The following is a 14,083-nucleotide window of genomic DNA, read 5'->3' on the forward strand; positions in this document are numbered from 1 at the left end:
ACTGACTCACCGTCTGATTCAGAGGGTAATTTATAGGCTGTAAGTTTCTGAATAGAGAGCGATAGCGAGGCAGCCTATTATTTCTGTTCACCATAGACTTGACTGGCCAATCTGCAGAGCGGCTCTTCTTATTGGACAAATAAGTCCTGTAATTTTTGCCCATCCTGCTGGCGCTGCGGCACCAGCTCTTGTTTTTTCTGCCATCTTTACCTGCAGTGTACACCGCTACTCAGCTCTGCTCCTCCAGCCTGGCCAGGACAGCCAGACAGCAATGGTGAGTTATTGTATTTAGTCACTTACTGTTTTGCTGAGACTCACACGTTTTTCTTTTCTTTTCTTTCTTTAGGGGGTGGGGTATTAAAGGGACTGGGCTGAGGCAGCCTTGGGGGGGGGGGGGGTAGTCTCATCACAGACTTCACCTTTTAGTACAATTCTGTTCTTAGAAATATTAATGTTATCAAACATAATAAATTATGAAAAATACCTTAATTCCCAGATGTTCCTCCACTGGAATCAAATAGCAATAACAGTCTTATTTTTGGTTGCTCCTGGTTATGTACTTACACAGTCTATATCTTTAGTCATCGGGGCATGGTCACAGTCCCCGTTCTCTGCTTAATCTCCCTTCACTGTGTGGAGTGCGCTATGATATCCATTGTGTTTATGCTGCCTGGCCGTTCTTCTCTGCGCTGCTACATAGGAATGAACTAGACAGTCTGGGCGTTCACAGTAGCCTGGAGCCATCTAACATTAGAGTAGGATCCAGTCCCACTAGTAAAAAAATATCCTACACTTATATCAGAAAACTCTCCTTCTACTCTTGCCACGGACAACATAATGCTAAACAAGGTTCAATAAAAACTGTAATTGGTTTATTCCGGGATTCGTGGATTATAAGGCTATGTTCACACGGGGTATTTTGCCGAGTTTTTTGACGCGGAAACCGCGTCGCAAAACTCGGCAGAAACGGCCCGAGAACGCCTCCCATTGATTTCAATGGGAGGCGTCGGTGACATGCCCTATCTTCGGGCGCTTCCGCCTCTGACCTCCCATTGACTTCAATGGGAGGCAGGAGAAAGCGTACTTCTCGCTGTTTTATGCCCGCGGCGCTCAATGGCCGCGGGCGAAAAACGGCGCGATAATCGCCGCAAAAAATCGGCGTGCAGGGAGAGGAATATCTGCCTCAAAGTTCCAAACGGAATTTTGAGGCAGATATTCCTCCCCCAAAATACTCCGTGTGAACATAGCCTAACACTCTGTCGATCTATCTCCTGTCTACTCTATATAAGGCTCTGTTAGGAGCCTCCATTGCACATCCGATCCAACATGCCGGAAAAAATAGCACAGCCTGCAGTGCTATTTTATTCAGTAAACCGACGTACACCATGATGGAAACCCGATGGATCACATTAAGGTCAATGGGTTTCTTTGGGGTCCGTTGGTGTTCTTCATGCTACAGAAGCGGTACTTCCAGTTATTCTTTGTTCAGCTTCTAGGACCAAGCATAACAGCCGAAAACCAAACGCAGACATGAATGAAGCCGAACTAACACACACAAAATATTATTTTTTATTTTTTTATTACATAGCAGTGAGTGGAACTGACAATAATAGGATTGGTAAAAGGGGAGACAATGAGGTATAATATAAAAAATAAAAATAGGCATGTAATTGCATTCTTTTAGTATTTTTTTTTTATCATTACCAAGGCTTTACTAAAGAAAAGATGTGATGAGACGAAACCTTTAACCAGTTCAGGACCCGGCTATTTTGAGCCTTCAGGACCAGACACCGTTTAGCCATTTTTAGCACGCGTTAGTTAAATGGCTATAACTTTTTTATTTCTTGGGCTAACTACGTGATTTTTGCGATTGTTTTTTTCCGTAGACAATGCAGGTTTCGTTTTTTATCATTTTTATACACACCTTTTTTGCTATTTTAGAATTTTTATTCATAAAGTTTGAAAATAATAGTAAAAAAATAAGCTTTTTTACGTTTCAGCTATTTTTTTTTTTTGGTAATAACATCGTTTTACCCTAAAATAGACCTTTTATTTGTAATCGTCATTGTTTACCGTAAATTTTAATATATTACATGTCTATATTAGGGTAATTGGGTCAGCGCTAGCGTTACAACAATGATTGGCGGGGGGGAACGTTTTTTTTGGGGTGGGTATTTTATGTGTATTTATTATTTAATTTTTTTTTGCACTTGACTTTACTATTTTTTTATTACTATGGTCTGTCCCTCAAAGGTCAAAGAAGACCTTTGGGGAACTTTATATATTTTTTTTCTTTCTTTTACACCATGTTTTTCCACTGTAACTGGATCTGCACAGGAGCCCCAGTTACAGGGGAAATCAGCCCTCTCATAGTGATGATTGTCACTAATAGGGCTGTGCTGGGTCTAGTCAGCAGCAGTCTGTCAGTAACGGCACCCGGCGATCATGTGACCAGTCACATGATCACCAGGAGGAATAGAGACAGCGCCGCTGCTGCTGTCTCTATTCCTATACACAGCGTTCATTGAGCGCAGTGTAAAAAGACATCGGAGAAGACAGAAGTAGCGAAAGCTGCTCCTATCTTCTCCTCAGGATCCCCAGCAGTCACTGACAGCCGGAGACCCGACATTCAGCTGCCCGATCGCGCGGGCAGCAAGTTAAAACCTGAGCCGTAAGAAGTCTATGGCTCGGGTTTTAAGGACCCTGACCGCTGGCCGTAAAAACACAGCCAGCGGTCAGGAACCAGTTAAAAACGTTGTGGTAAAGCAAGAGACTGGTTGTTATTGGGCAGCTTCTTTGCTGGGAATGAAAGGGACTACTATCCCTGAAAAAGTGAATCTTTAAAACGTAGCATATAATATATGGCGATTAAAAATAGGCCAACATGCTCAATAGCTCATAATCCTATATATGAAAAACACCCATCACCAATATTACCTAAGGATGCTTCAAACATATATATAGATATCTGGGATAGGATTTAAACAGCATGTGCTGAGGTAATCAACACAAGAAACTGATGTCATATATACATTTGGTCAGTGTATAGACCCTGCAATCATGGCTTTTCTAAGCAAAGGTCACTTCATTTGTAATATGACTTTAAGGGTATTTCAGCAAAAAAGAAAATCACTATAACCCTATACTTCCCCTAGCACTATACACCTATGCCTAGGCAGAATAATCTCCCCGGAAAAGGCGCCCCACACTTGAACCTGTCCCTGTAGCACCCTAAATGCGCTTTAAGGTCCAATATTTAGCCCCAAAGAACAATAAAGAATAATGTCAACAGTGAGTTAAGTATACCAGATGTCCAAACAGTGTTTCCCCTTTGAAGGTTCATCAGGTGACCTTAAACAAAGATGCAATGTGAATGATAAAGGATTGACTCTGGCTGGATCAGTAGTATGTTGTCTACTCACAAAACCATGGTATCCAAATGGTGTGCAGCGCTCCATTCAGCATCACAGGATGCTCAAGGCGTGAGGAATAAATAACTATTTGCTCAATGATCTAGTAGATCTTTAGAGCGTTGAATTCGTCTAGGTTTGCACCAGCAACTCCTTTGGTGTCTGGCAAACCCCATGGGAGCCTGGTAATTAACCCCTCATTTGTTTGGAAGACTTAGAGGTGCCACAAGTAGCACACTCCACTTGCACTGGCAGCCACTCGGGCGTATGGCAACACCTTGGTTGTTTGGCAACCCCTCAGTCGTTTGGCAGCCCGAGTGGTGCCACAAGAAGCACACTAGGCTTGTACTGTTAAATCAATTGGGTGTCTGGCAAAACCTCGGTCGTTTCTTAGCACCAGTGGTGCCACAAGAAGCATACTAGGCTCGAACCGACAACCCCTGGTGCGTCTGGCAACCCCCATCTGGTAACTCCTTGAGCACCTGGCAACCCCTTGGTCATTTGGCAGCCCCACTGGTACCACATGTAGCATTATACGGCCAGCATTATACAGCTATTGCCATTAATTTTGCCGGCATTTCTGCGCATGGTCAATGCGGATCTACATCCCCAACATTAGTACTTGGAGATCTCCTTGAAACAGCCATCTACGCATGGATAACAGGGAACTCCTTCCGTGATTTTATAAATGAATGGTTTCCCTGTGCCACACGTGTGCAGAGAGGATGAAATAATGATGTAGTTCCATACTAAAAATACGCACGCGCATTAGGGGGAAAGGGGCATTCCAAGCTGTAAACTAAAACGCTGTCCCTATAACATATAAGATGCATATGACCTGTAAATTGCTGCTGGTAAACACAAATAAAAATATATGTGTCATCTGACACACTGATAGACAAATTAAATAGAATGTCAGGGGCCCCCTAAGCTATGAGCTTGGGGGACACATGGTCGCACGAACCACAAAAATATGTGTTAATGACAGTTATTTTATATGGTGTTGTGTATTTCTCTTCCCCTTTCCCTTTTTTCCATATGTATTAGAATGGTACTTACCTTATTAGCGACCCCTATGTAAGCTGTACAGGTTGTACGAGCAGGTTCCAGAGGTTTCTATCTCCAGGCAGATGTTTCCTGGAGAGCAGCTGATTGGACAAAGGTCAGCTGTCAGACCGTGTTTCTTCGTGGTCAAGCAGTCGTCTGTTTATTAGAGGGGCGGACTTGGTCTTTTATTAATTCAAATCTGGAATTTTATTGGTGATTTTAATTTATGGTTATTTATATATTTTAATTATTCTTTATTTGGTTACCCTTAATAAACATCGTGGCCATTATTATCCAAAAAATCAGTGTTGTGTGTTTATTTTGGTTTATTATTTTGTGGGTTGTGTGCTACCACGTCACTTCCGGGAAAGGGACTCTCTCAACAGCCACACTAATCTCTTCAGACGTCTTGGTGGTATTTCTCCGCTCTACAAAATACAAGCAGAAAAGTTTTGTCATGAACCAGCAGTGTAAGACTATGTTCATACAGGGCAGATAAGCTGCATAAAAGTGCACAGCGCATCCTTTCCTGAACCAAATTGTTTTCAATTGGAATCTCCCGTGCTCAATGCATTGGTTAAAAAAAAAAGAAGCTTATACTTATCCCATGTCATAGCGACGCGTCCTGACGCTGCAACCAATGTGACCGCTGCAGCCTGTGATTGGCTGTAGCAGTCACATGGGATGAAACATCATCCCAGGAGGCTGGCCTGAACAGAAGAAAGCATCGCAATGAAATCTGTTGAGGAAATTCTGCAGTGTTTATGCTACGTGTGAACCCGTCCCTAGGATGGAATCACACGCCACAGATTTTGTTGCAGAAATTTCTGCAACTGAAAATCAGTTCCATTCAACTAAATGTGGTTGTTTCTGCAGCAGGTGCATGGATTTCTGCAAGTTCCATTCAGGTAAATGTAACTGATTTTCAATTGCAGAAAATGTCTTCAACAAAATCTGCTTTGTGTGACTGCACCCTTATTTCTCCCATGTTCTCTTCTCAGTCAAGGTAAAGAGGATTGGATGGTGGATATGACTCTAGCAGGATCTCACCGAAAGATAAGTCTTTGATAATTAATTCTGTAAACAAATAAGGCCCCTTTCACACAGCAGTATTTTGGTCAGTATTTTGCATCAGTATTTGTAAACCAAAACCAGGAGTGGGTCCAAAATACGGAAAGCGGTAAAAAAAAAACCTTTACATTATATTTTTCTCTGTTTATGTTTTAATCCTGATTTTGGCTACCAAATACTTATACAAATACTGACCCTAAATACTGCCGTGTGGGAGTGGTCTCAGACTGGATTCACCCAGAAGTGGTTTTAAAAGCAATGGGAAATATAAAGGAAGAGCTTCTACTTCTACTTCCTCCTCGATTCTCTTCTAGCTTTTGCTCAAAAATCTGCATCAACATCTGCAACAAATACGCGATGTGTGAATCCATCCTAACAGGTCAGCTTTTGGGGATTTCCTGTCTGGGAATGGCTAGGGTCAATAATCAGCAGCTCCGATGAACTCACCTTTTTGTGTGGATGGATAAGATGGTGTAATGTTGTTTTGTAGAACGGGAACAGATGACCCGGCCTGGTACTTATTGCTGCTCCTGCGGTCATCTCCACTTGTGGCTTATGTAGGAGAAGCCACAGAATAGCTGTTCGACCCCCGGTGGTATTAGGGGTTTCTATGATTCCTCAGCAGACAGCAGGGCATCTAGTGGAATTGTCTCAGTATAATCCACAACTGGAGTCTAGGAGAGAAGATGCATAAATAAGATGTATCATGTACAGTGGACCTATCACTGCCTGGAATGTCTTAAAGGGTTTGTCCAATCACAAGGAATTAATGGCCTTTCCTCAGTATAGGCTGTCAATATCTGATCGGTGGGAGTTAAAATACCAGCAGACCCGGTGATCAGCTGTTTATAAGCAACCGTGGTGCTCGTACTATCGCTGATTTCCCTTCTATCTTTATCTGTTCGTACTGTGGATCGCCGTCACTCTTGTAGTGGCGATTCACAGTACTACAGCCTGCTCTCATTCAAGTGAATGGGACAAGGCTGTATAATACTTTTGCTACAAGTCTGAACTCTCGCTACAAGTCTCGGCAATTCACAGTACTAGCAGCAACTGTAATGCAGGGGAAGCAGCCCTCGCAGGATAGGCTATTAATTTATTATGACTGGACAATCCCTTTAAGGCTTCCTTCACACACACTTTGTCTGGCCATTTTATGGGGCAAAAAAAAAAAAAAGCATCCAAGAACTCTTATTGCAAACCATGTGATTAAAAAAGTCCTCTTTGCAACACGATTTAGGGTATGTGCACACGGAGTGTTTTCAGGTGTATTTCGGAGCGTTTACGCCTTAAAAAATACCTGAAAAAACAGAAACAGAACGCCTACAAACATCTGCCCATTGATTTCAATGGGAAAGACGGCATTGTGTTCTGAGGGGGCATTTATTAACACCTCATTTTCGGAAAACGGCGTGTAAAAAGACGCTCGCGAAAAAAAAGTGCATGTCACTTCTTGAGCCGTTTTGGGAGCCGTTTTTCATTGACTCTATAGAAAAACAGCTCCAAAAACGGCCGCAAAAAATGTGTGTGCACATACCTTTTATTCTGAAAAAAACCCCCAAAAGACATAAAAAACGCTACATACAATGACGCATATGAGGAAAAGTACCCCTATGTTCTATGAGTGGAAAACACAACTAATTGCATGAAAAAAAATGCCAAACCAACCCCTTGCTGCAATTTGCAAAAAATGCCACTGAGGTAAAAAAAAAGAGAAAAAAGGCACCTAAAAAAGTAATGCAAGTTTTAGAGCGTTTAATATTTCACTATTGACTTTCAGCTGACATCTGGCTGAAAAAAAATGCGGATTTTGTTCCAAAAAAATCTAGGATCACACACGCAGTTTTGTTAGTTTTTGGCTTTGGTTTTTTGAGCCAAACACAAAAGTGGGCACAAAAGAAAGGAAATGCATCAGTTTTTTCTTTATATCTTTCCTTCCTTTCGGATCCACTTCTGGCCTTGGCTAGAAAAACTGACCAAAAAAAGGCACCAAAAACTGCATCGAAACTGTGTGTGTGTGATCCTGGCCTGAGTATAGTTAGTATCTATGTATGATCATAACTTGTGTGCTCACTCTGACATTGTGTGGACACATAAAAACCCTAAGTGACAGCTTGAAATTTTGGCTAGGAGATTCTTGTCTTGCCCTTAAACAAACTGGTTCTATTTCAAATGGACAGCACACAATTCCTGTCTCCAGGACCTCGCCCAGAGAGAAGTATTTGTAAATTAGGCTCTGTTCACATCTGCATCAGCATGCTGCGCTGTTTTTTTCTGGTAGAAAAATGAACGGACACCGTAACAGAACCCATTAACTTGACGGAACCCATTAAAGTCAATGGATTCTGTGGGGTCCATCCTGCGGCAGTTACGGCACACCCGTTTTATTTAGTTGTTTTGCTCTTATGGCAGGGCAGAACAACGGAAACCCTGAATGCAAGTGTGAACATAACCTTAATTGTGTAAACCAGTTACAAGTCAGTTTTTAGGGATTTGATGTGTGGGAAAGGCTGGGGTCATTACTCAGTAGCTCAGTTAGATGAACTCACCTTTTTTGTGGGTGGATAAAATGTTGCAAAGTTGTCCTGTAGACTGGGAAGAGATGACATGACCCGGCCTGGTACTTATTGCTGCTCCTCCGGTCATCTCCACTTGTGGCTTATGTAGGAGAAGCCACAGAATAGCTGTTTGTCCTCCGGTGGTATTGGGGGTTTCTGTGCTTCCTCAGCAGACAGCAGGGTATCTAGTGGAATTGTCTCATCATATTCCACAACTGGAGTCTAGGAGAGAAGATATATAAATAAGTTGTATCATGTACAGTGGACCTGCTTTGATTGTATGACGTGTAGTTCGTATCTGTGCACAATCATAGCTTTTGCGTCCTCTCTATGACATTGAGTGGACACATACAAACCCTATGTGACGGCTTAAAAGTTTGGCCTGGAGAATTTCTTGTCTTGCCTATATACTATATACTCACTGGTTCTATTTCAAATGGAGGGCACGCTTTTCCTGCCTCTAGTTCTGGCCAGTTGATTTCTGCAAAGAATTGATGTTGCCTTATGGTGTCACAAACCCCCTGACGCTGCTTAGATGAATTACAGAAGAGCTGTAAAGAAATAACAGGAAATTGCAATCGATTGATAAACACTAATCAGGTAATCCAGACAGCATTTTATATTATCATCTATCTGTCTGTATCTCTCTATATTAGACGGGAATTATATCGCTGCATGTGGCCCTATTCCTTCCATCAAAACAACAGATTTTATGATGGATATTACTGGCGCCTGATTACATTGACTTACAATGGGGTACATCGGGCACTGGTGATATCCATTGTGTGACGGTACTGGCTATGTTTTATACATGGTAACTACAACGCAAGTGTAAACAGAGCCTTACAGAAATATCGTTATATACCTAGCCACATGATTTAAACTATTTTGCCGTGAAATTCTATTATATCAGCTCTCTGTGACCTGTAAGAGTGTGTATACTCACCCCCTCTAGGATGTTCCTTATAGGAGGATGCAGGTTCTCAGGGTAACGGGGACAGCGGATAGAACGCAGGATCCTAGCAGGGTTGTTTCCCTCATAAAATGGAAATTGTCCAACAGCCATTTCAAACAAAATAACTCCAAAGGAGAAGAAGTCCACGTTGGCGTTGTAAGGCTTCATAAGTAGAACCTGTAGAACCATCAGGGAGAAGGGATTAAGTTCGGAATAAACTGGATGTGTTGTAAACACTATACTGATAAAATGAGACGTCCATTTCTCACCTCTGGAGCCATGTAGCCTATAGTCCCTGCATGCTCCGTCATCTTTTTTGATCCAAAGATGTTTATTGCTGCCAGGCCAAAATCGGCGATCTTAACGTGACCGGCGCTGTCCATGAGTATATTTTCCGGTTTTAGATCTCTGCAAAGATAAAGGGGGAATTTGGCAAGTGGCAGAGTCATGGAAGGATCACTGCACAGAGTGTCCTTCTCAGTGTGTACAGATATATTCTCCCCTAGACGCAATTCTCCCTTGTCCTGCTGTTTGTACAGAGTTTGATGGAGCAGGCCATACCTCTGTATAAAACTGAAAGTATATGGAGGTACAGTAAAAGCCCTATTATGGTTCCGTACAAAGCGAGCCGTTATATGGCTGTGTGCAAGAGCCGCAAGTGTAACCCCTGTCAGATAACAGCAGCTATTATAACACTGATTATCCTTCCCATATTATTATGTTATTTAAATACCTGTGTATAACGCCCCTTGAGTGCAGATACTGCAAACCGCAGATAATTTCAGCCGAAATAAATCTAAAGAGAAAGAAGAAAACATTTATCATCATCATTAAACAGCAAAGTTTATAAAAGCTAAAAATCAAACGTCTGCTGTAGAGTGGGAGAAATGATGAATAAATGACCCACATTGCACATTACCTGGTGGTGGCGATGTCACAAGGAGCTCTCCGACTGATGAAATCACGGAGTTCTCCTCCAGTGATATACTCCATGGCAAAAAACACATAATCCTGTAGAAAAGACAGAAATGTAAATACAGGGCATGATGCCAACGCTACCCGTTCTGGCAGCCTATTAAATGGGCAAATCTAGAAAAACAGCTTATCACAAGCCGACTAGGAGGAATCTGCTTAAAATTGAATCCTGATATGCCGGATGTGGAGGTCTATGGTGAAAAGAGGAAGACTCCTACCTCAGTTTGGAAAGTCGCAAAGGCATGGGTGAAGAGCCGGCTGTGTTCAGTGATCTCCAGGGCCTGACGCTCTATGAGGACGGATTCTCTGGAGTCCTCTAGTAATAGCCTTTTCTTCACAATTTTCACGGCAAGCTGTTGCCTGCTGGACGGATGTGAAGCCAGCATTACCTGAAAAAGAGAGTTATGTCTAGGACATTGCGTTTCTCTAACACAGAAGCTAAACGAGAAGAAGGCAGAAGTATGGGTTGGGGGATATTCACCCTCATAGCTCCCATAATACCTCTCTTCTACCCACATTTCCTCTTCAATAGTCCATAGTGTTTGACCTTGTTCACACTACCATAAAATAGTGCACGTTATTGTAGTGCAGAATGTATCACCCCAGTTTTGAATTCTGTCTTAAAGGGTTTATACAAGATATTTAAAAAAAAACATGGCTGCTTTCTTCCAAAAACAGCACCACATCTGTCTACAGGTTGTGTGTGTGGTATTGCAGCTCTGCCCCATTCACTTCAATGGATCTGCGTAGCAATACCAGACATAACCTATGCACGGGTGTGGTGCTGTTTTTTGAAGAAAGCAGCCATGTTTTTCTAATCTTGGACATTAGTGTGTATTAATAGGGTGTGGTTTTGAAATTTTTCTGTATGCCAGAAAACCGCACTGCAAAAGCGCATGCGTATTTGATGAAGTTTTCCGGCTAATTGTAAGGACACAGCAAATCACGTAAAAAAACACATGCGTTTTTGCAGGGGGCAAAACCACACTGGGTGAATACGCTGCGTAAAAGCACACAGCGTATCCGCCCTGTTTGCCACAGGGAACTCCGGCCGAAAAACCGCACCAAATTGTGGTGAAGTTTTTCGGCTGAAATGTCCACTGCGGAAAACTGCACATAAGGAAAAAAAAAAAGAAAGTTTTATACTTACCCGTAGCCATGGCGACGACGTGTCCCTCTGTCGTCCTACAGCCCGGCCTCCAGGGATGACGTTTCATTCCATGTGACCGCTGCAGCCTGTGACTGGCTTTAGCGGTCAGTTCATATGGGATGAAACGTCGTCCCAGAAAACCGACCTGGACAAAGGAGCACAGAATTCTGGGTAAGTATAAGATTTTATTCTTTTTGAGTTGAGATTTTTGTGGTGGAATCGCAGATTTTCCGCCACAAAAATTGCAACAATTAAACAAATACAATTGACATACTGCGGATTAAAAAACCGCACCGAAGGTCAATTTCTGAGAGTTTTTTTCTAGTTATCATATACGCAGCGTGTGGATAAGATTTGTTCAAATGCCATCCACTCTGCTGCTACTGTATTACACTGCGGATTACTTTTCAGAAAATGTGCAGTTTTTTGCTACTTTGTACCAGGCCTTATAGAGGATGAATAACATAGTATGAGCTGTGTGAGCACTAGTGTGAATGGGGCTTTGTTGTATCATCAGTGAATTGTGAAGTGAACACTTACCTTTCCATAACTACCTATTCCAAGCACCTTATAGAAGGTAAAATCTGACAAACTGACAGGAGCTGCCACTATATCTATGGTATCCGATGGTTGGGTCTCACTTTCTCCTTGAAAGAAAATAAATCAGTGTTAGAAACTCTTAGGCCATGTTCACACGTTCAGAATCTGATAAAGATTTACGCGCAGAATGCCCCTCATCACATCCGCTGATATTCCGCATTCAAACAAGGAAATGGGGAATTTTATTTTCCATTCAAATGCAGCGGAAAAAAATTGAAAGCAGAATAATGACTTCGCTTCAGATTTTTAAATCTGCAGCATTCTCGTTATTTGCGCGGATACCGCACATAAAAGCAGCGGATTAGCCCCATTGAATTACAATGTGCTTATCCGTGTGTGATTCCGCTGGCACATCCGCAACAGAAATTCAAGTGTCAGACATGAAATTCTTGCACGGATTTTAGAAATCCACGTCGGATTTGCCTCTAAACATAGCCTTAGTCAACTATACATGTTTGTTTTACATCAGGATGAAGCTAGACATCACCTCGAAGGCAAAGTGACTTCTAAACATCTCTGTAGTGTGAGGACCTTGCAAACAGCTTTCCATATCTCATCTTCCTGGGGCCTCATGAATGCAGCATGGAGGGGAGTGTAGCCCAGAATTGGGAATAACTGCGCTTACACCAACATTTTTAGGTTTTGGGTGGAACAGGGGTTATTTTCCATCTGGGGAGGCAGATCTTGAAATGCACGCGTTTTTGGACACAGTTTTTGTCATGATTTTTTTTTAAAGTTTTTTTTTTATTTAGCAAATAGCAAAAACTTGGGGGGGGGGGGGGGGGCGATTTTGAACAAAAACTATTCCAAACGAATGGTGTATTTTTTTTCTGTTTCCCATTGATTTCAATGGAGGTTTAGAAGCAGAGATTACTCCAAGACAAAGTATGACGCTTTGTTTTTTCCACGAGCAGAGACAGAACGCCCAGAAAAAAAAAGCCTCTATCTCTCATTGAAATCAGTGGAAGGAGATTTGGGCCATATTTTTTTGGTGCCAATTCATTATCTAAATTGGTGCAAACAAATGCAGTGTGAACTGAACCTTAGGGCTTATTTAATATTTGGCTAAAGTCTGGTTACCTTCCCATCCCTCATCTAAGCTTCTAATAATTGGAAACATAGTATTAAGTCATCACTTCTACTTTGATGTATTTACTGACAGCTCCTACCTGTTTCCAATTTGCTCCTTTGACTTTCAGGAAGAGTTTTCTGTCTCTTGGCAGTCCTGCTATTGGACAGATGGTCGATCCCGGATGTGAGGAGCTTTTCTGGTGTTTTGAGCAGCAATCTATACCACTTTCCTGTAGGGCAGTAGCTGGCAGATGTTGGGCTCCTCTCTAGGTCCTTCTCTCTCTTTCTCTTCAGGATGTTACTTTCCCCATCGCTGTCTTGGGTTCTCTTTAGGATGTCAATTTTAGGATTTGAGTTTTCATATTTCTCTCCTCCCTTCTTGTAAGAGGTCCGATCTCTCTTTCTGTTATTCCTCTTCCTACTCCTTTTCCCCTTCTTATTGATGTAGTCTGATGCCTCCACTGGAAGCCCAGCTAATGTCATGGGGGGCTCCTCATTCTCAATAGGTTCCTTTTCTAAGATGGTATCAAGAACCTTTCTCTTCTGAGGTGGCTGTTCTTCCTCACTCTCCCTACTACTCCTCACCTCTTGTTTATCACGCTTTCTTTTTTTGTTATGTCTCATGTTCGCTAAGAACAGCAAAAAAATCGCCTCCTCACTCTAGTCGGTGAAGAAACACAAAGGATTTTTGCTTTCCTTCTCCCTTCAGCCAGCCGCAACGTGATGTCATAAAGGAACATGGAGTCATTGGATTCCGCATGACATCATAAAAGAACATGCCATCATCAGCAACCAGATGAGCTGCCTGTTTGCAGGACCTGATTTTATCATACAGTATAAACCCCGGTTTTCCTGCTCCCTAATCCTTTAGGTTGGTCCCTCAGACACCAGTTGATTGCAGGGAATTCTACTGATAGGAATCCTGCATTAGCTGTTAATTCAGTAAATGGGGAGCAGCAATACCAGACTCAACCCATGGGCAGGGGTGGCGCTGTTTCTTTTAGAAAGCAGCCATGTTTTCTGTAATGTCATACAACCCCTTTGAGCTGATTTTATATACTTTGTATAAATTGTATCTACATTATTTGACACATTTATACTGTACATAAAATTATTTCTATCAGGTTTCTCTCTGCTTATTGATGTTTTGTGAAATTGTTCTGTATGAAGATAACTTTCCCTTTATCATTGGAAACTAATAATAATAATAAGTATGTAGTATGTCGACTTTGTTTTCATGTTCGCT

The 14,083-nt window shown here is 42.1% G+C and overlaps 1 protein-coding gene across 1 annotated transcript; it reads right to left on the reverse strand.

Moving 5' to 3' along the window:
- Positions 1 to 4,676: 4,676 nt before the first annotated feature.
- On the reverse strand, positions 4,677 to 13,488 carry LOC142652461 (protein kinase C delta type-like). The gene is made up of 11 exons (XM_075828098.1): positions 12,936 to 13,488; positions 11,707 to 11,813; positions 10,235 to 10,405; positions 9,961 to 10,052; positions 9,775 to 9,837; positions 9,311 to 9,449; positions 9,033 to 9,218; positions 8,509 to 8,637; positions 8,078 to 8,308; positions 5,976 to 6,202; positions 4,677 to 4,885 (listed from the first exon to the last, which is right to left on the reverse strand). Exons 1-9 carry the CDS (start codon positions 13,459 to 13,461, stop codon positions 8,171 to 8,173), a joined length of 1,551 nt encoding a protein of 516 aa, XP_075684213.1. The 5' UTR covers positions 13,462 to 13,488; the 3' UTR covers positions 4,677 to 4,885; positions 5,976 to 6,202; positions 8,078 to 8,170.
- Positions 13,489 to 14,083: the final 595 nt, after the last annotated feature.

The sequence above is a fragment of the Rhinoderma darwinii genome, chromosome 5 (genome assembly GCF_050947455.1).
Source record: "Rhinoderma darwinii isolate aRhiDar2 chromosome 5, aRhiDar2.hap1, whole genome shotgun sequence".
NCBI lineage: Eukaryota > Metazoa > Chordata > Amphibia > Anura > Rhinodermatidae > Rhinoderma > Rhinoderma darwinii.

Bases quoted from the DNA above. Each gene is read 5' to 3' on its own strand.
- LOC142652461 (XM_075828098.1), bottom strand. From the start codon at position 13,461: ATGAGACATAACAAAAAAAGAAAGCGTGATAAACAAGAGGTGAGGAGT. The intron at 9,838-9,960 runs GTAATGTGCAAT...CTTTCTCTTTAG, and splicing joins TGTGACATCGCCACCACCAG to ATTTATTTCGGCTGAAATTA. The intron at 8,638-9,032 runs GTGAGTATACAC...ATTTCTTTACAG, and splicing joins TAAGGAACATCCTAGAGGGG to CTCTTCTGTAATTCATCTAA.